General features: G+C 33.8%; 1 protein-coding gene across 5 annotated transcripts in view; it reads left to right on the forward strand.

Moving 5' to 3' along the window:
* Window positions 1–16,892, forward strand: part of LOC114270765 (protein MICRORCHIDIA 6) — a 32,795-nt gene extending 15,903 nt beyond the window's left edge. For all 5 annotated transcript variants that reach the window (XM_028212351.2, XM_028212349.2, XM_028212347.2 and 2 more), the window contains exons 10-21: window positions 1,998–2,096; window positions 2,190–2,300; window positions 2,383–2,529; window positions 3,845–3,937; window positions 4,331–4,382; window positions 4,544–4,655; window positions 5,142–5,386; window positions 5,816–5,925; window positions 14,752–14,831; window positions 15,313–15,355; window positions 15,952–16,050; window positions 16,356–16,892. In XM_028212351.2, the coding sequence (XP_028068152.1) occupies window positions 1,998–2,096; window positions 2,190–2,300; window positions 2,383–2,529; window positions 3,845–3,937; window positions 4,331–4,382; window positions 4,544–4,655; window positions 5,142–5,386; window positions 5,816–5,925; window positions 14,752–14,831; window positions 15,313–15,355; window positions 15,952–16,050; window positions 16,356–16,364 (1,200 nt within the window). In that variant the 3' untranslated portion in view covers window positions 16,365–16,892. The remainder of the gene's footprint in view (window positions 1–1,997; window positions 2,097–2,189; window positions 2,301–2,382; window positions 2,530–3,844; window positions 3,938–4,330; window positions 4,383–4,543; window positions 4,656–5,141; window positions 5,387–5,815; window positions 5,926–14,751; window positions 14,832–15,312; window positions 15,356–15,951; window positions 16,051–16,355) is intronic.
* The last annotated feature ends 10,588 nt before the right edge of the window (window positions 16,893–27,480 follow it).

Raw genomic sequence — 27,480 nt, forward strand, 5'->3', positions numbered from 1 at the left:
AATGAGAAATGAATAATTAAATGAGATAGAGGAACCTTTATTATGTTATGTCATTAGGGTAATGATTCATCAATCTGCTAGTTCTATACAGGCAAATTTATCCTGGAAGCAGAATAACTATTAAAACTGCGTGAAACCCTTAACTTGCATATTATAGTGATCTTCATACTCTTTACACTTGTCTCAGTTACTGCTTGTGTACCTGATGCCTTCACCCTTTTGTGGTGGTATTTTGTTTTACCTGAAAAAGAGAATTCAGAATTTCATTTTCCTTCATATGGTTGAATATTGGAGTTTAAGTCTTTTATTATTATGGATTAAATCTTTATCTATATAAAAAAAGATATTATAGATTGAATTCTAAAAGTTCTTTTCTCTTGTTGTTAAACAGCTCCATAGGGAAAATAGATCTATTTTTTAACATGCTATTAACTCAACTAGACATTTTGAGTGAACTTGATTCAATTTTTAGCCTGTAAAGCACCAGACCAAACATGAGTGTAGACCAGTGTTATCAGAAAACGCTAATACTCTAGTGGTTTTCATTTTGGAACACGTGTGCTGAAACATGGTACATTTTCGTTCCAAAATAGTAAATTTAGCGATCTAAAGCAATCCCAAAAGTTTTTTCCTATATAATTTCTTAAAAGTTTTCTTAGGAATAAAAAAAATCAAATATAATGAATTAAAATCTAAGGTCAGTGAAGTTTTGATAGGACACAATGTAAAAAATAGGTCATAATGCTCATATAAAAATGTGTTGCTACATGATTAATTTGAAAAAAAACAACTACGTTTTATTGGATGCTTAATTGTTAAAAGAAAATTATTCTAGAAGTATCTTTAACTATGTTACCAGAAAACGCTAATACCCTAGTGAATTACGTATTGGTACGCACATTCTGAAATATGGTACACTTTCATTCCAAAAAGGTACATTTAGTGATCCGAAGCGATCTCAAAAGTTTTTTCTAATATATTTCCTTAAATGTAACCTTAGGAGGAAAAAAATCAAATATATGAACTAAAATCTAAGGCGAGCTAAGTTTTGACAAGATGAAAACACAAAAAATGGGTTATAATTTTCATAGAAATGATTTCCTACATGAAAAAAAAAAAAAAATATTGGATATCTAATAGTTAAAAGAAAATTACTCTAGAAGTACTTTAAATTGTAAAATATACTAGTCTACTCCTATCGTACTGTATTTTAGAGTATGTGACGTACCACGTTCACGTTCGCGTTCCCGTTTCATATACCGAAACGATCCATGTTCTTGGTAACATAGATCTTAAATTATTGAAGTGTAAGCTATACAAGTCTACTCCTATTGTATCACATTTTAGAACATGTGGCGTACCACGTTCCTGTTCCACATACTGAAAGAGTCTGCATTCCAGGTAACATATGTTGACACAAGCATATGTGTGTGTAGAGAGAGAGAGAGAGAGAGAGAGAGAGTTATGTTTTCTGGCAAGAGAGTAATTTAGAATGTCAATAAAGTTGTTTCCTTTTTTGACCTCCGGACCATGAGAGATTTGGGACTCTGATTGAAGCTGCAAATTCAGCGGATGATCACTCTTAGTGTTTGTTGCGACTTAAGTTCTTGGCTATGAGATCAAATCCGTGACTTTTCTGTCTGTAAAAATTTGATAAGTTTCCATGTAGGCAAGACGGAAAAAAGCTGATGGGGTTGCCATTGATGGGTGAGAGATGCCCTTGTTAACATACGAGCTATAAGGAAGATGGAGTTTGTATTGAGGAACAGTGTAGCAACCCATCATAAATACGCAAATGCAAAAATTGTTGCATTATTGCATTTGATTAGAGGATAATGGCATTTTGGAACATGATTTTGTGTGTTTTTAATCTTGGGAATTGATTTGGTGGCATTTTATGTGACAGTTCCTAATATGTCTCTTGCTGCATTGGTAGCCTAAATAGCTATTATTTATTTTGTTACCCTTATTTAATGGGTTTTCAATTTGATGAACAGTTTGATGACATTGGTTATCATGGCACAAAAGTCATCATCTATAATTTATGGTTAAATGATGAGAATACAATGGAGCTAGATTTCAACTCAGATCCTGAGGTTAGAATTGTTTCCGTGTTCTTTTTGTTTCTTCTTGAAATATATTTTGGAATAAATTTCTATATGGTGCTGCGTGTGACATGATGGGTGCAGGATATTTGTTTGAGGCAGGATGCCAAACCTACGGAGAAAGGTAGAGGTAAGAATCGGTACGCACTAGTAAATGAACAGCACATGGCTAACCGACTTCACTATTCCCTCCGTGTAAGTGTAGGTTTTAGAACTAGTATTAAATAATACATATATGGTCAACTCTTGCTGAATTTCCTCCTTTCACTATTCACAGGTATATTTTTCCATCTTGTACTTGCGATTACCTGAAAGTTTCAGCATAATATTGCGTGGGAGAGTTATTGATTATCATAATATTGCCAGTGATCTCAAATTTCCAGAATTTATCTTATACAAACCTCAGAGTGGTGGATGTGTGGAGGTGTGTTTAATTATTGTGAATTCCTATTTTGGTTGTATACTGTATCTTTGTTTTTGGAGGTGGGTGGGGGAAACGTTTTGATTGTGATCCTAAAATTCTAGCGTCACCTCTTGAATCTTATGTAAATTGTCAAGTTGTTTCACCTCTTGCATCTTATGTAAATTGTCAAGTTGTTTCAATGACTTTTTTTACAGTTTTAACTTCTGTGATTATGCTTTTGTCATAGCCGCGTAGAGATATCCAAGGATAGTTATGTCTGTCTCAATCTCCATATCAATCACAGTAATCCTTTCAATTGAACCTGAACTCATACTGAATTTTAAAATTATTTTTAGGGCAAATTACACCAGTAGTCCCTACATTTTGCCACTTGTGCCATTTTACCCTACAGTTTCAATTGGCTCAATTTTGATTCCTAATTTTAGATTTTGCGTCAATTTGGTCCAATAGATAATGCTGTTGGGGTTTTTGATAGAAAATTTTCATTGAATTGGTGGTGGTTGAGTCACTGAATTGATCAAGTTTACAATTTTGCTCCTAAAAACATGACACATTCCATTTATGTGCGCATTTTGCCATAAAAAATGCTGACAATTAGAATCAATTGGACCAATTTAAGACGGTAAAAAATTTAGGCTCAGAATCAATCCAATTGAAATTAAAAGGACCAAAATAATACAAGGGCCAAAGTATAGGGCTTAACAAATTACAAGCGCATGGCTGACTGGGATTATAGGTCATAATGAACAGGTGCGTAAACACTGATATGCATAAATATAAAAATGTACTCATTAAGCAAAACTAACAGAATCAAGGTTTTATGTTAAAACTTGATTTTTAAGAAGTTCGATATTGATTATGTTTTTTCAATGAGGTACAGGAAGTTCAAAATATGTAAACATATAGTTGTTTTTCCTTTTCTTTATTCGTAATTTATCGGGAACTAATATTGTTAGAAAAAGGGGTGTGTGTGTGTGTGTGAGAGAGAGAGAGAGAGAGAGAGAGAGAGAGAGAGAGAGAGAGAGAGAGAGAGAGAGAGGCTATTGACAGATATAAAGCATGCCCTTAGATGCCATCATAGCCTCTTTCTCTCTCTCTCTCGCTCTCTAGTGTTGTTGCATTCTTTCATGTGTCTGCATGTTGTCAAACCTTGTGCCATTTCTCTTTGTATTATGTCCCCTTGGTATTAGTTGTATGCTTAACTTTACATCTGCATGCAAGTCCTCTACAGCGATTGGATGCTTATCCATATGCATGTATTGTAGATTTTTGGTAATTATCATTCACTTTACTATGCTTTGGTTTAACTGTGCAGGGTGAAGTTCTCACAACAATAGGGTTTCTGAAGGAAGCTCCACGAGTTAATCTCCATGGGTTCAATGTCTATCATAAGAACCGTTTAATACTGGTGACTAGTTTTACTCAATTTGTTTTGCATCAGTGGTTTGGCGTTGCATTATGCTACTAGCTTCTGTTCGCACCCCTTGCACAATTATTTTGTTCTGTTGCAGAGTACAAAATGTGGTTTGATACATGTTGATTGGGTTAACAAGTAATTTGGCTGAACTCTTATCCTGCTTTGTCAGGATTTGAAATCCTCCAAATTCCATAAGCCTTTTTTTAAAAAAATTCTTTTTGAGTTTCTTGTAAGAATGAATGTTACTGGCAGATTAAATGATTTTGTACCAGTAAAATTCTGAAAATATCTGAAATCTAAATAAAAAAAGCATGTTAATATGATACCACATCGATTTGTTTGACTCATTCCATTACATCTTTGTGCTCATCTCTTCTTTTGCAGCCATTTTGGCATGTTGTAAGCTACACTGACAGTAGAGGCAGAGGGGTTGTTGGTGAGAAGGCACTAAAACACTTGCTATGCTTTATTGGTTTTGTTTTCAAGTTGTTTGTGTTATTTCTATTTCTTTCTTTATGTACACAGATATATATATATATATATATACACCTTGAATTGGTTTAAGTTGCTTCTTAATGACTTCAGATTTTTTGTTAGGTGTTCTGGAAGCAAATTTTATTGAGCCTACCCACAATAAGCAAGATTTTGAGAAAACTTCTGTTTTTCAAAAGCTTGAAAACCGCTTGAAGGAAATGACATGGGAATACTGGTAAGTTATTTATAAAGCACATACTTGCAATGAAAAGATTTTTATGTATGTCTAATCACAATATTGTCGTGGCTAAATTGGTTTTGAGCTGTTGGTAATCCATTTTCTCTTATTTTATCAACTTGGCATCTTAGTTTGTGGATTGATTTTATATAATTTGATCAGAGTTTTTTCCCTGTTCTGTAGAACTATTTTCTGCAGCTGCTTCTTTCTTTTTTTCTTCTTCATTTTTCCTTGGTAAAAAGTTTACCATCTTAAGTGTAGTTTTATTTCTGGTGATGAAACATATTATTATTATTATTATTATTATTATGGGTGGGCAGGGGTCATCTATTGCCACTTTGTGCTTGCTCCTTTAAATGCTACAGGAAAAATTGAATGATTTTATCTTTAGGTGGTGTATGAACACATGGGATGATAATTATTAGTTTGTGGTTTCTGAGGAGACATAGCAAATAGCTGAAGCCTGTTGGTGAACTTTGGCAGGGATTACCATTGTGGACTCATTGGGTATCATCAGGTTAAGAAAAAGCTTCCAGCACCAACCCCTTCACTGGGATCAGCTGATATGAAAAAACCTGTTGTGCTTAACAAGATTTCCTCTATAATGGCTACTACAAATGCAGCACCGCCAGGTTTTGGTCTTCGGCACCTACCTACTGCTTCCTCCAATGGCATAGAAAGAAAGCCTGGAAAATTATTACCCAACTTTCAAAGGATTTGCCTACCAGGTAAATGTTGAAATAAAATAGATTAGTCTTCATTTGGATACATCGATTTGAAATGAAGACATTTGGCGTTCAACTTTATAAAATTGTAAGAAGGTTGATTAATGGATGTAGATTGATAATTCTAAAGTAAAGAATGCATAGAGATAGAAAAGATGCATTTTGTTTATATTTTTTTAGAAGTAGAATCATTCATGAAAGGATTTCAAACAATCATGTTCACTTAGTTATTTCAAATCTATTAGTCTAAAACTCTCAAATCCATTCTTAAAGTCCATAACTAGAATATTACATTGAATTACCTGTTATACTTCTTGAATGAGTGATGCCAAATCCATTCATTTAAAATCCATCTATCCAAACGGAGCCTTAATCTGTTAATCACAGACATTTCCAATCTTTCTAGTATACAATTCCTTTGTATCTGCACAGGAGAACAATTAAAGAGGAAAGGAGATCATCATTTAGCAGAACCTGAAAAGGTGAAAAGGAGGGCAGGAGGAGTCAATGTAATTGATACTGGGTCCAATCTGGAAATACAGGTTTGAGTTGGGAAATCATATGTTATATTTCCTTGTCTTTGATCATTTGATTTCCACCTAAACTATAAGCTCATGATGACAGCTTAAATGGAACCATATTATTCAGCTTGAAGTTTAACAGCATTATATCATTTCGATTATGGAAATTGGTGTTTGTGTTTTAGTCGTGGACCATCTTAGCCATTAACTTGTTTTGCAAGCCTTATATGTGTACATCCCCTAACCTAATATATATATATATATATAACATGAAATACATCTTTTGATCTTTCCAGCTCTGGATGCCCCTTTGCTTAGTGGTAATATATGTTGTCTTATATGATTAGAAACTGGATGAGACAATGCTGCTAAATTGTGCACCTGGTTGTTGATAATTGTGTATGTGGAACAGCATACATCTATAATTGCAGAGATACTAGTGCTTTCTTGTATTACATCTTACTTTGTGGTATGATTGAGAAGGTTTATGCCTTTTACAAGAATTAGTGGTTTTTCAAGCAGTAACTGTCGGTATCATAAGGCATGAATTACGGGCCAGCTCATTACAGCCCATTACATCAATCAAGGAACAAATCATAATAATATAATTTTCGATTCTAACACGTGAATATAATTTCTATTCTAACACTCCCTTTCAAGCTAGTGCGAAGATATCTTTCATGCTCAGCTTGTTGAGAATGTCATGAAATGGTTTGCTCCCTATTCCTTTGGTGAGAACATCTGCTAGTTGATCCCCAGTCTTTGCAAATGGAGTACATATGGTGCCACTAGTGAGTTTTTCCTTGATGAAGTGCCTATCAATCTCCACATGTTTTGTTCTGTCATGCTGAATTGAATTATGAGTTATGTTGATCGCCGCCTTGTTGTCACAGTACAGTATCATGGAATCGGTCTGATGAATCCCCAAGTCTCCTAACAATAGTCAAATCCATAGCAACTCACATACACCCTGAGCCATAGCCCTAAATTCTGTTGCAACACTAAATCTAGCAACCACATTCTATTTCTTACTTTGCCATGTGACTAAATTGTCTCCAACAAATGTGCAATACCCAGAAGTTGATCGTCTATCAATGACTGATCTTGCCCAATTCGCATCGGTAAATGCCTCCACACTGAGATGTTCATGTTTCGAGAAATAGATACCCTTTCCAGGAGAGGACTTCAGGTACCTCAGGATTTTCATAATCGTCTCTAAGTGGGAAGTTCTAGGGGTATGCATAAACTGGCTGACCATGCTTACTGCAATGGCAATGTCTAGACGTGATTGGGATAAGTATACGAGCTTACCCACTAGCCTCTGATATCTTTCCCTATACATTGGCTCTCCCCTTTGATCCTCACGTAGTTTCTAGCCCAATTCTAGAGGTGTATCATATGGTTTACCTCCAAGCATCCCAGTTTCTTTTAACAAGTCAAGTACATACTTCCCTTGGTATATGAAGATGCCATTCTTGGACCAAGCTACTTCAATGCCCAAGAAATACTTCAAATTACCCAAATCTTTGATTTCAAATTCCCTGTCTAAATATTCCTTCAACCAAGGGATCTCCTCAACATCATTCCCTATCAGAACAATATCATCAACATAAACAATAAGAGCTGTTATCTTACCATGAGAGAAGTGTTTCACAAATAAGATGTGATTAGCTTGACTTTGCTTGAACCCATATTTCAGCATACCTTGAGCAAACCGTTCAAACCACGTCCTAGACGACTGTTTTAGCCCATAAAGCGATTTTCGAAGCCTGCACACTTTATCTTTGGACTTAGCATCCTCAAAACAAGAGGGAATATCCATATAGACCTCTTCTTTTAGGTCTCCATGAAGGAAGGCATTCTTCGCATCAAACTGTGAAGTGGCCAATCCAAATTTGTTGCAAGAGAGAGTAGTATTCTCACAGAGTTCATCTTGGCAACCGGTGCAAATGTCTCCTGGTAATTTACTCCATAAGTCTAAGTGAAGCCCTTAGCAACTAGTCTTGCCTTGTACCATTCGATGGAACCATCTGCATTATGTTTGACAGTGTACACCTACTTACACCCAATTGGATGTTTGCCTCGAGGTAACTCCACCAACTCCCAAGTGCCATTCCTGCTGAGAGCTCTCATCTCCTCCATCATGACATGTTTCCATTTAGGAATAGAGAGAGTATCCTGAAAATTGTTAAGTAGACTCACAGAAGAAATCTTAGATGGAAAGGTTTTATATAAAGGAAACAGATTAGAATAAGAGACGTGATTGGTAATAGGATGCTGAGTATATGACCTAACCTTTTTCCTATTAGCAATGAGAACATGAAGATCTGAAAGCTCAGGAAAAGGAGCACTAGGATCAGAATTACCTGGACTCTCAGGATAGGGGATGACTCTGAACACTTGTCTGGAGAAAAAGTTGGCAGTAGAGGAGAGAAAGTAGTCTCTTGCATCTAGGTGACTTTCTGTCTATCCTTGTCTTTGACATAAACTTTGCTTGCTTCCTTTTCCACAACAATTGCTGGCTTATCATCCTCTATCTGTTCAACCATTGGTAGAAGTGGAACATGAATCTCTTCACATCAAGACTCCCCTGAAGGGATAACTGTGACACTAGGGAGGTTAGAAAGTACGACTGAGACTCAAAAAAGGTAACATCTATGGAGACAAATCATTTGCGAGTGGGAGGATGATAACACTTATAACCTTTTTGTGTGGCAGAGTAACCCAGAAAAACACACTTAAGAGACCGAGGATCTAATTTAGCACGAGTGGGTGAATGATTATGGACAAAACAAACAGAGTCAAAGGTCTTAGGGGAAATGGAGAATCCAGAAAAGGTGGACCCGAACAAAATTTGAAGAGGTGTTTGTTTTTAAAGGACTTGAGTAGGAAGACGATTAATCAAATAAGCTGCAGTGAGAACCGCTTTCCTCCAATAGGATCTAGAAACATGCATTTCAAAGGATAGACAACGGGCCACATCAAGAAAATGACGATTTTTTCATTCGGCAACACCAATTTGTTGAGGGGTATTAGTGCATGAAATTTGATGAATAATGCCATGCATGAGTGGCAAAATAACTGGCAAGACCAAAGTCAATATATTCCCCCCCATTATCAAAATGCAAAATTTTGACAATCGCCCCAAACTGAGTGCTAATCATTTCATGAAAGTTTTGAAATACAAAAAATACCTTACTTTTTTCTTTCATCAGATAGACCCAAGTGGCCCTAGAACAGCCATTTATGAAAGTAATAAACCATTTTTGACCTTTTAAAGACACAAAACGTGAGGAATCCCATACATCAGAATGAATCAAAGTAAATGGAACTGAATTTTTATTAATAAGAGCAAAAGAAGCTCGGTGTTGTTTCCCAAGTTGACAAGACTCACATTGAAAATTGAACACATTATTTTTCTCAAAAACAAAAGGAAATAATGCTTAAGTAGTAAAAAAGAGGGATGTCCTAAATGACGGTACCACAGCTAAAGGTTTTCCTTGATGGATGGTAACTGAATAGATGAGTGAGCCAGCTTGTCGGTCTGATCTAGAATGTAGAGACCATATTCCTCTCTACCACTGCCAGTCTCCTTCCTCATGATAAAGTCCTAGAAAAGACAATGATCAGGAAAAAAACGTTACACTACAATTCAAATCACGAGTAATACGACTCAAAGATAAAAGATTAACACTAAAATTGAGAACATGGAGGACAAAGGATAAAGGAAGGGAAGGTGTGGCATGAATTTAACCTTTCCCTGATAGTACCATCGGCAATATGCACTTTTTCTTGACCTGAGGAGGGGTTATACTTTGAGAAAAAATGAAAGGAACCAAACATATGGTTGGAAGTACTGGAATCAATAATCTATGGCACAGTTGTATGAGATAGCAATGCACATGGAGAGGAAGCCAAGTTACCAAAATTGGCAAAGGAAGAAGAGGATGCACATGTGACAGAAGTGGAGGCTCGACGATCTAGCAAGTGGCCAAGAGCGATCTTAAAATTAGAGGCAGATAACCCTGAAACATTAGCAACCGGTGAGACAACTAGAGATGAGGGTGGTGGCTCAATCGTATCTGAAAGATGTGCCCGAGCATTGGCCCCTCGACCTCTAAATTGGCCAAATCTACCCTCGCAAGTACTAGGACAGTCTCCTCGGCCACCAGGAGTCCTATGCAGTTTCCAACAAGTCTCTCGAGTCACGGTAATAGTCACAGAAAAGATGATCCTTTTCAAAGGAAGGACGAGATACCCAGGTTACTTGCTCTCCATCTCGAGAGGGTGTAGAAACCAAGGCAAAGTGATCAGTAGTGGCAGAAGGAAGCATAGCAGAGCAGCGACTCTTCTTGTTCTACACAAAAGTAAAGGCTTCTTGGAGAGAAGGAAGCACATTCATGCCAATGACTCTGTTCTGAACCGGATCATACTCTACATTCAGACCTTCCAAGAACTAGAAGACCTTCTCTTGCTCCACAAACTTTCGGTAACCAACAGAATCAGTGGAACAGATAGGCTTGTAATCCTGAAGGTGACCAAGACGCTTCCACCCATTGCTAAGGAAGGTAAAATACTAGAGAATAATCCTCTCACCTTATGCTGACCGTTCAATGGAGTGACACAATTCGAATGCTTGGGAAAAATTCCCTTTGCGGGAATAAGTTGTAGCCATAGCCTCCAAAATATCCTGTGCAGTATCTATAGACAAGCATCCTGCACCAATCTCAGGAACCATAGAGTGTTTCAATTATCCCATAATCAGAGAATTCATAATCTCCCACTGGTCATAACTAGAATTTGTAATGCTATGTGCTTGTATTCTCCCATCAACATAACCCATCTTTACCTTACTCTTGAGAAAAAGGGTTAGGCTTTGTGACTCTGCTAGGTAGTTTTGACCATTAAATAGAGAGGTGGTGATTTTACAGTTAGGATTCAGAGTGTCAGATGTAGTAGTCATTATGGGACTCTCCCCCTTAAGTGGTTGAGAAATGGTGGGGGATCTACTAGTTAAGTCAGCCATGTATAATCTACAATCCTAACCCAAGAATACTGCATTAATCATAAAAATTGGAAAGATGGAATGGGATGAACAAGTAATGTGTAGCACTGACCACTATGAGATCATAATATAATATTCAGTTTCAGATTAATAGGGCCATATAAGAAAGTCAATGATGAAAGAGTGACCCATCAATCAAACAGATACATAAAGATTGTTGCTATGTAGAACAGTCAGATGAACTAATCAAACCAGACCCAGAAATAGAGTAGGCAGAGGGCAGCAGAGCAGTGGATGGAGTTGAAACAGACAAGGATACTGTTAGATGAGCAGAAGAGGGGCCGACTGGTCCTGGTGGGCTTTCGACAACGGTCAATTAGGCATAGGTGGACTTTTGCAGGGCTTGGGTGTCCTTTGGCAGGACCTGGGTGCCCTTCGACAGGGCCTAGGTGGCATTCTGCAGCAGCCGACCGGGCCTGGGTGGCCTTTGGTGACTGTGACCAAGCTTAGGAGGCTTTCAGCAGTAGTCGACCAGGCCTGGGTGGCTCATGGCAGTAGGCAACTCAACCTGGGTATCCTCTGTTGCTGTCAGGACCTCTATTCTCACAATAAGTTGATGAAACTAGATGGGTGGCTGTGTGGTGGTGTATAGGTTTAGGTTTGTGGCTATGATACCATATGATAGTTTTAGAGAAGAGAAATAGATAGGGAATGAGTAAGACCTCATCCTTTTTTATGTTAAGAATAAAGCATAATTACATGAGTGCCATAAGGCATGAATTACGAACCAGCTCATTATAGCCCATTACATCAATCAAGGAACAAATCAAAATAATAGAGTTTTTTTATTTTAATAAGACTCGCACCATTGCTCAAACTCTCAGTGTTTTCAGCTAAAACACCTTGAGTTTGAGTGGGAGTGTGAGAATATATCGTATATATTCTAGAAATATATTGTATATATTATAGATTTGATATAATTCTGATTGTGTATATATTAGGCATTGTTGTGATTATGTGAATCTTGTGTTTCGTTTTTTCGTTTAGGAGTTAGGGTTATATAAACTAAGGTCTTGATGTAATTGAAACACACAATTGAATACACACAGATTTATTCAGAAAACTTATACTAGGTCCTTGTAGAACCCACCTTAACTAGTTCAAATCCCAAATATTTGGGTCAGCACATGGATCTGTCTTGACCAGGCAACTCTTTCTAGAGCCATATCCTTATTTAATCCAAGGCAATTGTGTCCTATCCTGTAGCTTCACCTATGTTATCTGGAATGTAGTTCATTCCAATATGATATCAGGAATGTGGTACGTGACCTCTAAAATGTGGTACGATGGGGATAATGTTGTATAGATCAAACTACTAGAATTTAAGGTGCTTCTAAATGTGAGAACAATATTCTTTTAATAATTAGACATCCAAAATATAGTGTATTAAACTTCAGATTAATAATGTAAAAGCACAGTTCTAGAAGCATTATAGCATTTTTTTAATTACATTTTCTTATGCAAAACTTCACTCTAACTAGATTTTATTTTTATTAGGGTTTGATTGATTAGACTTAGAGTGAAGAATATGATGAAAAGTGAAAGTAATATAAAGTGAAGTGAAAGAAATGAAAGTGAAGTGAAAGGAAAATTTATTTGTATAGGAAGTTCGTTAAGATGAATTTTTTGTGAGAAAGTTATAACATTTGGCTACTTTCATGAGGTGAAAAAAAAAATACATATGTTTTTTGCAAGAAAATGGAAATCAAATTAACATGCTAATATGGGTTGTTCAAAAAATTTAACTTTCCTGAATTTTTAATCACTCATTCTAAATAAACACATGAAATGTTTCAAATTTTTTTTTTTCCTCTTTCCTGCACTTTCTATCGCTTTCATTCTAACCAAACTTAGTTTTAAGGAAAACTTTTAAGAAATAACTAGGAATTTTTTTTGGTGATCACTATATTCACTGTTTTGGAACGGAAGTATACCATTCAGAACGTATGTTCCAAAATGTAAACCGCTACGTTTTTGGGTAATTTTGAGCCTCACGAAGTGCTTTCTGCCCTTTCTTTTTCTTTTGATACCTTTACAACTTGGATGGGCTCATAAAAAAAAATATAAAAAATGGGGAAAAAAAGCTTGGATTGAATCACTCCTCTTGTACTGATGAATTCATTGCTCCACCTTGTGCATGGCCAAACCGTCCAACTTCCCGCTTCTTATCCCTTATCCAATGTTGCCTCAAACTTCTCACAAATGCATTTATTGCTTGTACTACCATTAATTTATTTTAACATCCTGATTCACCTGTATCTTTTTCTTTTTTTTATATATATTTTTTATCATTCTGTTCTTGATTGCTCAAAGTTCCAGACAACAAAGCATTATTACAGAAGCATTTTGTATTTCCCTAGTTTCTGCACTAATCAATATTTAAAATATGCTCAAGTTGTCTATTTGGGAAAATTATTACAAAAATGTTTTATGAATGTCATTTATGTAAGCCGCAGGTGTTGATAAAAACATCTACTAGAGTGGAAAGCATTTATGGATCTGATGTGATATATTATCTTCATTTGACTAATGCCTAAGCTCTAAGAAGCATGGACACGGGCACATGACACGATACAAACACGTCAACACGAAAAAATTTAAAGTATGTAGGGCACGACACGTGCAAAATATATACTTTTATATATGTATCATATGTCAAATATAATGATTAAATAATTATCATGTCATATCTATGAATATTTAAATAAAAGATAATAATTTTTAAAATCTAAAGGAGGAGAATATGTATAAATTTACATTGTTTTTGTTTTATCATTGGATTTCAACTTAATTTATTCAAATTTGTAATGTGTTTCATGTATGTCCAGGTGTTGGGAAGCATCCGACGAGTGTCGTATCGTGTAGTATAGATAGATTACCTTTTTAGAAGTGAATGTGCTTCTTAGCATGAGCTAACTTTGATACTATACTAACCCACAGTGGCTCCACTTTTAGTGAAGGAAATGTTAATTACCTGAATCACAGTTCAAGCGACCTTTTTTTTGGGTTTTTAATTCAATTACTAACCCCTCCAATGCTGATGAAGTTGGGTTTTGATCCTAGGTCTTTGGTATCATCACCAATAGACTTTACTGGGTAAAGCTAGGTGGTGCCTTCAGTTATACAGGCTCTAATTAAGCTGAGAACCAAGTGCACTGCCCTATCTCACCTGTAAATGAAAACTTAAAGCAAATAGTTGCCTTTGTTCATTATATGCCAGGCTAAAACCTTGAATTTTCCGAACAGCTGCTCATTGTACATCTTGAGCTACTTTCTTCAGTTATCAGTTCACACAGTACAGCTCGGTAAACTCTCTTTTAGGGTCCATTCATTATGAGGCAAGATGAATAAGGAAAAGAGGCAGGGGTGGGGGAACCTTTTTGCCCAAATATGGCAGAAAGGAGGGGAAGGTCATAGCATTTTTTATGGTTTTGCCACTGAAGACTGTTCCTTTAATATATATATATATATATAATGGTGCAAGTGTAATGTCAAACATCCCCCTCTTTCTGTTCTCTTATTGTTTCCTACTCAGCTGAATAGGAGATGAGGATACCTTTTATAAATATACCTTTTTTTTTATTCTTCTTACTTTTCCTTCAGTTTTTCAGTTATAACCCTCCCTCCATTTTCTTTGGATAAAATTCCTTGCGCCCTGTTATAATGAAATCATCTTCTACAAGAAAAATATAATGCTCAAGTTTTATTCTTCGGACCCTGTTATGATGAAATCATCTTCTTACAGAAAATTAATGCTAATGCTCTTCATGCTTTTTTTGTAGTCTGTCCCTACTACTGTAAATCAGTTGGAAGGTGAGGAAGCCATAAACTTGATGCAAGAATACCAGAGGCTCCAAGTACGGTGAGTATTTTAGAATTTAGTTTTATGAGGGTATGTTGATTCTTTTTTGGTGATCGGGTATCCAGGTAAACCGACTAATCCCAGAAATGATGGATTATGCACGTGGGTTGGGCAAATCTCTGGCAATGCCCGTGGCCGTGGCTCCAAAGGGATTGATTTGTTATGGCTTTCATAAATCATATGTGGATGTCTTATTGATGTTTCAGCTATATTTTAGAGAGTTACATATCTCAGAAATGATGGATTATTATTATTATTAATTTATTTTATTTTATTTTCAATTTTTTCCTTTTACATTATAAAGCTTTTTCTACCAACAAAAGAAGTGTATTGTAGCAGCCAAAAATATTTGCTACTCTGAGCAAAGATATCTGATTTCTGATTGAATAGCACATTTTGTTCTAGACTTCGTGGAACTAAGGCCATATCTGGCAATATAATCTCTGGAAATTTCTTACATGTTTTTCATTTTGTTTTCCAGATGCTTGGAATTTGAGAAGGGGGAGGAAGAACTTAATCGTAAGGTACTTGAGACTAATCTTCACTTATACATTGTGGAAGCCTCAAGCTTGTAGTTTGTTTTCCATATTCATATTGTTCATTTTTCAGTTAATATAACCCTTGAAATGTTTAACATTTCATTGAATGTGTTGGAAGTGTCTTGAGGAGTGGGTGTTTTGAGCCCCACACAATAAAAAATGGTTTGGCAAATTTGCATTGCCATATGGAGCTTCAAAGGCGGAATTCCATTGTTCAGGATAGACTATTGAGAAGCAAAAGAGGAAGAAATAATTAGATAGTTCTCAGAAGCCTAGAATTATGCAATAGGAGTTTTCTTGCAAGTCTAATTTCAAATGCTATACAGTAGTCAAACACCTCCCATATAAGTGAGCATATCTCTGATAAATGTATGAAGCACCAGATAAATTTCTGTCTAGTAAAAATGCTTGGCCCAAGTTATAAATTTCTGTCTCTGATAAAGTTGAGCGCCCAAGTTTTATTTTTTATTTTTAATATTCCAAACGAGAAAAAAAAAAAAAAAAAAACAATGCCAAACTTACCAGAAAGTACTCTTGATTATTTAACGAGAATTGTTAATTTGTTAATTTTGTTTGTGCAGGTGATATTGCTTAGAAGTGAACTAAAAGACCTGGAACATGAGTACACTCGTATGTTGGCTGAATTACAATTTTTGGATGAAGTCAAGGAAGAAAATAATGTAATGATTTTGTTTGTTGTTTTTCTTTTGACTCACTGCTTTTTAAAAGTGTAGTGCATTTAGAACTTCTTGACCCCCCGTTCAAAAGGCCGAAGCTGAACCAGACATTGCAACAGAAACCAAGACTATAAGGATAGACATAGAGTTTTGTCGGATCTAGATTTAAAAAAAATCCATCCATTTGCTTCTCCAGTTTTAAAAATTAAAAAAAAAAGGAAAAAATAATAGAAAATATATTGATCAGTTTACAGGCAAGGTCTCGCTTGTAAATGTTCTTGAATTTATTTATTAATTTTTTTCTGTAGGTTCGTTAATTGCACATGCCTGCAATGAATGACGGGCGATGCTGAATGCTTGTGTTTTAGCAAAGGAGTTGGCAGAATGGATTTGGCGTGGACAAGGCCATGACATTGTTCTGAATGAAGCAAAGCAATGATTGTCAAAACGCATTGAGATGCGAGGGCGCCAATATTTATCTGAAGAAATTTTGGAAGAAAACAATTTGGGCTACAATATTTTTGGCAGAGACAGCAGTGGAGGCTATGAAAATATTGTCCTAAACGAGAAAATTCCTGGATTTGAGAGAACATTCAAACTCGCATCCAATATCATTTGGGGGAAATGTGGCAACGAAGGTGAATCAATTCATGTGTAATTTTCATGTTAATGGCATTATAAATCACTTGGGACATGGTGAGATGTGGTCCATGAGCAGTGATTTATGTTTATCCTCACTGAGGGGTGTGTTGTAAAATACAAAGTTAAATTGTGGTACCATGTGACTGCCTTTGCCTGTTCTGGATAATATTTCGTGTTTTATTCACCATGAGGCTTCGTTCCCATTTCTCCCGTATTATTACAGAAGCTCACAGTGAGTGTTTAGAAGTTTCAAATCATGTTTCCATGGATTACTTGGGGTTGCACACGGGGCTGCGGAGCTTCTACTCTTGGAAAAAGTTGAAGCTGCTAGTGGCACTTCAATGTGTTCTTCCACCTTAGGGCTGGTTATTGTTCCTTGATGTGCACACGGGCAAACTTTTCCACTCATGCATCTTGAGGGCTAGCATTTTTCGGACATAGAGATCGATGAACATTTTCACATTAACTAGTTGTTTACTTTTCTTGTTTGATCCTTCTATGCCCTCTTGCGGTCTTGTTTCTTCTTGGTCTTTTTTTTCCAGATTATGTGTTTATGGTTTGTGTATTACATGCCTCAATCATCATGTGAAAACTTGTTGCATTTTTAAGTTGCTTCCAAATAAGAACAAACTCCATCTACTTACCTAATTCTTATCATTATTGTTAGTTTTTTTGAGAGTCTACCCAATTCTTATCATTAACTATTATTATTAATATTTTTAAAATTGGTTATCTTCCCCTTTAAAAAGTGAATACAACTAAACAAAAGGGAGATATATTATCCAAATTAAATTAATCAGTTTCTTTGCACCATATTTCTACTATAATGTGTATGCTAGAAAGATGAGACATGTCAATCAAGGAATCCCGCGAGGTTACTAATAATTACATGGACCTCCCATGTAGTTTTCGAAATTACACTGTCCTTGCTTGTTGGATGACTATTGGTAACAAATTATGAGAAGTGCCTACACAAAATTAAAATCCTACCTGATTAAAAGTCATTGTTCTTTCTTAAATTAATACATATTTTCATAACCAAACACTCCTCCCAATCCACGATGGATTTGTTTGGTGCAATTTATTGTAAACTAAAAACTGATAATCATAAAGCGGAAGTTGAAAGCACTCATCTCCTAACTTATAGAAAATTAGTTTTTTTTTAAAATTTATTTGAGTTATTTTTGCTTAAAAAGTTATAAACACAAGTTGTATCAAATAATTTGGTACAAATTCTTAAATTAAAATAACTTTAAACAGCAACAATCAATCCCAATTCCCACCTTCAGTAGTACACAACCAGCACCCCTATGTTACGTCTCTCCACCCACCATATACCTAACCAACAATACCTCTCCTCATTTATCTCCTCCCTCTAATGATTTGTTTTTTTTTGACTTTTTGAGACAACCTCTCAGTGATGACTTCTCCTGTAACAACATAAATTTGTCTCTTAATATTTTATGTAACAAAATTTTCATTTTAGGAATAAAAAAATTTAGTCTCTAAAACTCTTAAATATTGTAGTGAAATTTATCCAATCGTTAACAAAAGTTGGTTTACTTTACCCTGTAGAAAAGGTTAATTGGTGAAAAGTTTAGTTCTATAGGACCATATATTATTTGGTCCAAGGTTTAATTTAATTTAATTTATTTTTTAAATTTTCTTTTTTTATGATAATAAAGACATGAGTTGAAAAGTCACAAGAAAAGTCGGTGTTAGAAAAGTCATTGGCACCGAAAAAGTTGTTGGTGCTGCTAGGGCGGTGAGGTGAACATATAGATGACATTAAACAAATATGTGAATAGATAAATGGCACATATATAGCTATGTGATATTTAAATAGATAGTTGAATATAAAGGTAACACGTGTATATGTAAGAATCCATATTTTATTATATTTAATTATTAGATGTCTCTATTTTAAGTTTTATTTAAATTAATTTTAAATTATGTAACATATAATTATATTTGCTTTGTAATTCCTGTCCAAAAAAATTATTTATTTAACAAATTAACTATATTTTCTCATTATATTATATTATATTGATTATAATTATATTTAGGCCTCGTTTAGTAAGTGATTTTTTTAGCCAAAAAGTCAAAAAGTCACTAAAAAAATAAAAAAAGCCAATAATCTATATCAAAAAGTCAAAGATTCTCTTTTCTCTCTACTTTTGTCACATCTTTTCGTAAAAAGTCAAAAAGTCATTCGAAATATACTAATTTTTTTTAGCTCATATTTTAGCCAAATAACCAAAAAGTTACTAAATTAGCCTTAGAAATCAAGTTTCTGGATGATTGAACAACGCCACCAATTAGAGTGCTGCTACTAGCCTTCATTGGTTTAACCCACACAAAAAATAAAGTAACCAAAAAATTCTAAATTAGCCTTAAAAATTATCAAAAAGTGGGGATTTCTAAATGCCTTAGAGTGCTGGTTGTGTCTAAAAAAAATTTGATTAGCAAAAAGTGGGGATTTCTAAGGCATTGATGTGGTTATTCTAAGGCTAATTTAATAACCAAAGGGAACATGAAACTGAAGAACATGAAGGAAACAACACTAATAATACTAAAAATAAGTTAAACTAAAACTGAAGAAGAAGGAAACAGTTTAAATAAACATTAATAATAAAACTTACAATTGTTTAATGGAGTGAAATAAACAATTCTTCAAAATACATAACTTGAAAACAGACTTGAAAATAGAATTACAGAGATAGGTTTTTCTCTTGAGGAAGGAATGCTCTCAATTTTTCTAACTCTGCCTTCTTCTTGACTGAAGGGGCTCTTTTATAATCAAAAGAGACCACCACTGTTAGCCTTGTGAGTGATTCCTGTGAGCCTTGTGAGTGAATAGTCTTGACTTGAAAGGAGCATCAGAAGCACATGGGAGTTGTCTGCTGCTTTCGGTGAGTGACTAAAGCTTTTACTGTGCTGAATTTGTCGGTGGGATGAATCATAATGAATGATGAATAGTAATGTTGACTTTTTGATGAATAGTGAACAGTAAAGTTGACTTTTTTACTATTCATTATTTGGAGGCATGTGACTGAGGGAATCAATATAGATATATACATATCAGCAGCTTTTCTCAAAAGACGAGTATTGATTGAAGCTGATAATTATAGCCATATAGAATCTAATGACTGAATTAAGCATATGGGTTCTGAGCATCTTGGAACTCGGGTCCATATGGATTTTGAGTAGTTGAACCTTCAGAAGAGTTTGAATTGTCTGAACCATCTTCTGAACTGCTGTTATCTGAGTTTGACTTGGCTTGGGCCATGAGTAGACGAGCCATTTGGAGGAGCTCATCTTTGGATGACTTGGACTTGGGCTTAACCTTTGATTTGGATTTATCCTTTGGCTTGGGCTGGTCAGAACTGGGCTTTGCTGACTTGGAAGAACTGGATGATGGGCTTCCAAGATTGACTGGAGGAAGTTGGCTTCCTTGAGTGACTGGAGCAGTTGGGATCTGCTGAGCTTTAACCATGGCAGGTGTAGGAGCATGAATGTTAATTGGGAACTCAGTTTGAACAATTTCAACAATTCGTTGAATCTTGAAGTTATCCCACCATTTAACCTTATGTAGCCGCTGAATTACTTTACCAGAAATACCATATTGCCATTTGAATATCCAAGGGATCTTATATTTGGATATAAAAATAAGCAATTGAGGGAATTCTCTTTGCTGTGGAGTGAATGAGAAAACTGTGGAGAAGTAATTGACTTGATCCAAAATTACTGATGGAAAGATGTCTGGAATGGCACCATAATGGGTCCACCATCTCAGAAACCAAGTAGGTAATTCTGACTTAAACTTTTGATCAAATTGAAGAAACCAGGAGTGACTAAATGTTTCATTTTGATATAGGAGGACTTTGAACCAGGCATCAATATAATCATAATAATTATACTGAAGGGAGTGATTAGGTAAATTTCGAAGTTGATAAGGAGAACCCCATTCAACTAAGGAAACAATATTGTGAATATAAAGTGAATGGTAAACCACTTTACTAGTGTAAGTACGATCATAAATGGGTTTAATCACAATTGACTGGTGGTTGAATAGGATGTCTTTATAGAAAGTGATTGTTTTCTCTGGATGGAGAGGAACAAAATGCCATCCAGAAGGGAAATAAGTTTTAACTAAATCATTAACAGATTGACTCTTTGGGTGACTAGGTTCTTTGAAAAAGAGATTAGTAGTTGTTGAGTCAACGTAATCAGATCGAGCAGTTTTAATAGGATTAGGAGGGTATGGAGTAACTGCTTGGCTGGATGAAGCAAAAGGATCAGTGGCCAAAGCAGATGTGAAACTGGGTCGAGGAATATTACCAAGAACTTGGTAATGGTTAATCATTTCAATAGGATGGTATTGGGTGACTAAGTCCAAAGGAGGAATAAAAGGTTGGCTAGTTGGAATCAAGGCTTTAGAAGGGGGCCTTGGGCGAGACATCTGTTTAAAAAGAAACAAAGGTTAGTAACCACTAAGGAGATCTAAATAAGTTTGATGAAAATCCAAACAATTGTAATAATCAGCAAGTAAATGGCGACGAGCTTGAATTTGGTGGTACTGAATGTATTGGGCACGTTTAGTAGTTTTTCTAGCTAATTTTATCCGGGCAATGCGATAAGCAGTTTGGTGAATCAGATCACGGTAATGGGTAATTTGAGTTTTATAGTAAGCAATAAATGGAGTGGTCATCCCTATCCCCCCTGTAAAAATTCTCGGGTAAGGAAATCAGGAATGAAATTTTGACAACCAGGTATATATTCAATAGTAAAATCGAAAATACTTAAAATAGATTGCCAACGGGAAAAAATTTGCTTACTAGCAAGATTTTGAACATCTTTTTCCAAAACATATTTAGCAGATTTGCAATCAACACGAAGTAAAAATTTTTGATTTAAAATATCATCTTGAAATTTATTAATACATAAAACAGTAGACAAAATTTCTTTTTTAATAGTACTATAATTCTTTTGTGCTTTATTCCAGACACCAGAATGATAACGAACAAGTTGTTCAGATGACTGAGGAGTAAGTTGCTGGAGAAGGATGCCGCCATAACCGATATCAGAGGCATCAGTTTGAATAATTTTGAATGAATTTTCAGTAGGAATACCAAGACAAGGAAGAGACTTGACATATTGTTTAACTTGTTTAACAATAGCAGTATGAGTAGAAGACCAAGGAGGAGGATTGTCTTTTAACCGATCAAACAGGGGCTGACAAGTTTTCCTAAGGTCTTTGTAAAATTCAGCAATATAATTCAGTGATCCTAAAAAACGTTGTAGCTGAGTTTTATCTAAGATTTCATCAGGGAATTTAGACGCAAATTCAATGGAACGACTAATAGGTAAAATAGTATTCTGGTGAATATCATAACCTAAAAATCTGACTTTGGTTTGAAATAATTTAATCTTAGGAGTAGAAATGACTAGACCATGACTCTTAATGGTATAAAAGAATGCAGTAAGATGTTTCCAGTGTTCACTAATTGATTTTGAAAAAATAAGAATATTATCTATATAAACTATGGAAAAATGACTAAATGGATTGAAAATATCATTCATTATATTTTGAAATTCACTAGGAGCATTTTTTAATCCAAATGGCATGACATTCCATTCATAGTGACCAAAAGGTGTAGTAAAAGCAGTTTTATATCTATCTTTAGAATGAATTTGTATTTTCCAAAAACCACTTTTTAAATCAAATTTAATAAAAATAACAGCTTGACTCAGTCTTTTAATCAAATCTTTTTTATTAGAAATAGGATATCGAATCCATTTTAAAACTTTATTTAATGGTTTATAATTGATGACTAAGCGAGGGACACCTCGTTCTAATTCAGCATTTTTATTTACATAAAAAGCAGGACATGACCAAGGTGATTTACTTGGACTAATTATTCGATTTTTTAATAGTTCATTGATTTCTTTTTTACACATTTCAAGTAATTCATGATTCATTTGAATAGGTTTAGATTTCGTAGGAATTTGACTTTCATGAAAATTCTTAATATAGGGTAATGTGACTACATGTTTTTTCCTATGCCAAAATGCAGTAGGTAAAGTAGAACAAACGGTAGTTTCCAATTTTAATTTAAATTCATTTAATTGAGAAATAATAACCGGATTAGTTAATTGTTGATCAATTCTTTTGTAATTAATTTCTTCTTTTAAATATCTTAAATGTCTAGTTAATCGATTAATAGTTTGAGAAATAGAACAATCTTTTAATTGATTTAATTCTAACATTTCAGGAGGAGACAAGAATTTAAATGTAACAGGTTGACCCAAAACATGAGTAGTTATTCCTTCTCTAGATGTGGTAAATGGATATAATAAATATATAAATGGTGTACCTAGAATAATTTTATCAGTCATATTTTTGACTAAAACAAATGAGGTTTTAAAACAGACATTATTTTGACAAACATGGACTTTAGGTAATTTATATTTAATATGCATTTTACTACCATTAGCAGAGGTTAATTTTTCATGACATTTTTCATAATATTTAGTAGGGAGTAAACCTTCTTGAATACAATTAAGATCAGCACCAGTATCAATTAATGCAACTAATTCTAATTCAAAATTATTAATAACAATTTTAATTTTGGAATACCATTTTTGAATATAGATTTTATTAATTAAATTTAATCTTTTTTCTTCAAGATCATGAGATTGGTGTAATCGATTATCAAATAATAAGTTATCAGGATTAGTGGGGTCAGAATCATGTTCAGATTCATGAGGAGATTCATCATTATTAGTTTGGAAATTTTCTAAGTTTTTATTAAGTTTTAGTGTAATAATTTCATCTTTTAAATGTTGATCTTTATTTTGTAATTCTTTAATAGTTTGTTTAATCTGATTGATTTCTTGTTGTAAATCTTGAAGAGTAACTTCTTTTTGTTTGTTCTTAAATCTTTCTAAAGTTTTAGATAGACTAATAATAAGTTTATCTTGTTTAGGTTTATGATTAGTATTGATTAATATAGATTTAAGTTTATCAGTATATTTTCTTTTTAATTCTGGATCATCTAATTTACTAATTAATTCAATAAGAGCAGATTCTTTTTGATTCTGTTTAGTAAGAACAGTAATTTGTTTAACAGGTTTACAACAAACATCATTACATCCTAATTCAATATTATTATCAGAATTATCACTTGGTGAATGGTAATCAGAGGAAGTAGTAAGATTATCAGAAGAGGAATCACTAATAGATTGATTTAATTGAAAGATTTCAAATAATTGATTCTTAGATTGATCATCAATTTGAAGTTGATTTACTTTATCTTTTAATTTTTGTTTTTCTTTACATTTATTAGAATAATGACATTTTTTACCACAGTTATAACAAGTAATATCTTTATTAGATTTAGATTTTGGATGTGATTTTGACTTGTAATATTTCTTTTTGGGTTTAGTATAAAATTTATCATTTGATTTGGAAGGTGAATAGTTCTTTTTGCATTTATTTGAATATTTGTGAGATGATTTATGTTTTGTATATTTATGTGATTTCCTACGAGAGGGTGCTACAGGAGGTAAACCATATTGTTCACAGAAATTTCCTAATTCATATTTAGCTTTGTGTTTATTTTTTTGAGCTTTGTGACCAAGTTTAAGATCTATACACATTCTTAATCCTTCTTTTTGAATAGTGCTAATTATATCGCCATATGTTAAATTATCATATTCAATGATTCCAGTTGGTTGACTAAGAACATCTCTAATTTTGTGAGCAAATAAATCAGGTAATCCATTAATAAATTTTTCTTTCCAAAATGATTTAGTACAGTCTTCTCTTAACATAACTCTAGAGGTAAATACATCTTTATACCATCTAAAATTACTTAATGTGGGACAGGTCAAGTTACTAAGTTGATCATGTATGCGAGAATATATATTAGTAGGAGTTCCTATGAAATGTCTAACTATTGTGTAGATTAATGTGTTAACACCATCAGGGACATAATAACCAATATGTTCATCAAAAATAGGGAGATCATTAGTATCTTTTTGATTAGCATGTAAGATTGATTCACGTTGATCTTCAGTGAGATATTTTTCCCACCAAGATTTGAGCATACCGGTGAAACCAGAGGTGATTAAAGAAGCAATTTCAGGTTGAGAGTAATCGGGGTAATTAGTTAAATAACTATTTGTAACCATAGATAAATGATTTAATTTTTGCAATATTTGATCTTCACTTAATCCATCAATATTCCATTCATATAATCTTTTAGCAGAGACAGAAAATTGATTAGCAAGATTATTTTCCTCATATTGGAGATTAGGTGGTGTAGGTCTAGAATACCAGTTTTTAGTAAGAGAGGTAGGATTAGGTTTAGGATAATGTAATTTATTAAGCTAAGTAGGGGATTGAAATTGTTGAGCTAATTGATTAATTTCAGTATCAGTTGTATCAGATTCTGATTGAGTAGACACATGTGCAATAGGTTGGTTTAAAACAGTAAGACCTTTGGATGGAGAAGCTTGTTCAGGTGTAGCTAATTTAGTGAATAATTGTTCTATAGCTTTAACTGTTGAGTGATCATTAGTTGCTAAACTTTTACGTTTGGAACGATCACTAGGAAGTGTAATTAAAGGTTGATCTAGAGATTGTTTAGTGGAAGTAGAATTAGCAGAATAATCATCTAGATTAGTTTCTATCTTATCTAATTGTTTACCAATTGTCTTTAAACATTGATTAGTGTAATTATTTTGTTCAATAACTTTTTTTAATTTCAGGGTCAGTACCAGGCAACTTAGAAGGAGAGGCTGAAACTTCAGAACCTTGACATTCAATAATTATATTAGATAGAGGTGGATGGCTAGAAGTTACAGATGTATTAGGAGAAGTCTTCCATTTATGTTTTGTGATTTAAAATGTCTTCCATTTATCAAATTAGCCTTCGTTGGTTTAACCCACACAAAAAATCAAGTTTTTTTTTAAATTTTTTTTTCATATTTTTTTTACTGAATTTTTTCAATATTTTAATCATTTATTTATTTATTTTTTAGATCCACCTAATCTAGATATACTTAAAAAGTATAATATTTTGTGATTTTTTTTTAAATTCACCAAATACAAAAAAATAAAATAATACAAAAATTCAATACATTATCTTATTTTGTTGTATTGAACGGATTTTTTTTTAAGTTTATTGTACAACTTTTATACTTTTTAAATACATCTAGATTAAATTGATATAATCTAGATATAATGGTGGAAATAAAAATGAAAAGTTATATTCATATATAAAAATTTATAAATAAAAATATCATAAAAATGATGTGATAGTGATATTGTTGTAAATATATATCATGTTTATGAGTGTTTTGTTTTAAAGTAAAAGGTCACCATTGAGTTATAAAGTGATTCTACTTACATCACTACTTTACCTCTTTACACCCTCCATCTCATTACACCACTAAAAAAAAATGTGATTCTCATAACACCCCATTATTTTTTTTTGACAAATCATAACACCCCATTATATTATCAAAACTAACCCTAAATTAAGACTCTTCAAAACCCTTTCATCTTTTTACACCACTAATTTTTGAAGGAAAAAGAGAAAGACATAGGGAAGACAAGTAGTTCGGACGGTGGGGAGGGGTTTGAACGGCATGGAGGGGACAACACAGGCATGGAGGGGTTCGAACGACATTGTGGTTTGTGTTACCAGCGTGGATGATTGAACTCATTATTCTCATTGGCCAAAAGTAAGTGAAAAAACTATTATTTCTCTCTCTATATTGATAGACATATATATGTATCTTTATCATCTATATCATCATTTTTTGTGAATAAACAAAGAATAACACATTCACAACACAATTTTGGTGGTTTTGATCTTCGAATTTAATTGGATTTGTGATTTTTGGTGCTAGTTTGAATGTTGAAATTCAGATTTTTGTTAGATTCTGGTCCGCTGTTTTGTCAGATTTTTTGTCTCTGTTTTGCATGTGTTCAAAAGGAGACTGTGAATCCCACTTTGAATTTTTTTGGGGAAGCCTCCTTTTTGAAGGTCTAGCACAGTTTTTGCGTAACAAAATTTAACCAACTATAAATCAGTTTTTTTTTTTTGGGGTAAGTAAGTCATAAAATAAATCAGTTCTTATTTACTCTTTTCGGTTGCTGTAGGCAAACAGGCCTATATATATATATATATACTCTCTTTACAATTACTTTATTCCATTTTTGTCTTCCTCTCCTGTTGGTGTCTGTTTGGCTACCTTGAAACTTCATTCCCATTTGGGTTAATTAGCAAAAAGATTATTGTATCTTATATTAATTAGCAAAAAGATTTGCTTTTCCCCACTATATCATGAATTCAGGCTACACTAGCACTGCTTTGCAGTAGAGATTGAAACAAATTATCCACCCAAAAAAAGAGAATGAAACAAATTTGTTTGGCTACAATTTTTACTACGTAATAAAAATCCATCCTTGGAATTAAGATTGATTTATAATCTCAGACCTAGTCTTCATTCCTCCAAACAACACCGACTTATATATATCTTTGTTATATAAATACCATATCAAGATTTACAGTACCTATTATTTATTTTTTTCTTTACCTTTAAATTTAATGTATGTCATAGGAATCTAAACTTCTGGTTTTCCAAAAGGTAAAAATGCTGTTGGTTTTCGATTATTTTAAAGACAACGACTACATTGTTGGGGCTATAAGTGTAACTCAGCCATCTGTTAGAAAAAATGATTTTTGGGAACTTTAATTTAATATTAAAGTGTGGTGA

This window comes from Camellia sinensis, chromosome 15, assembly GCF_055761805.1.
Source record: "Camellia sinensis isolate YWXY chromosome 15, ASM5576180v1, whole genome shotgun sequence".
Lineage (NCBI taxonomy): Eukaryota > Viridiplantae > Streptophyta > Magnoliopsida > Ericales > Theaceae > Camellia > Camellia sinensis.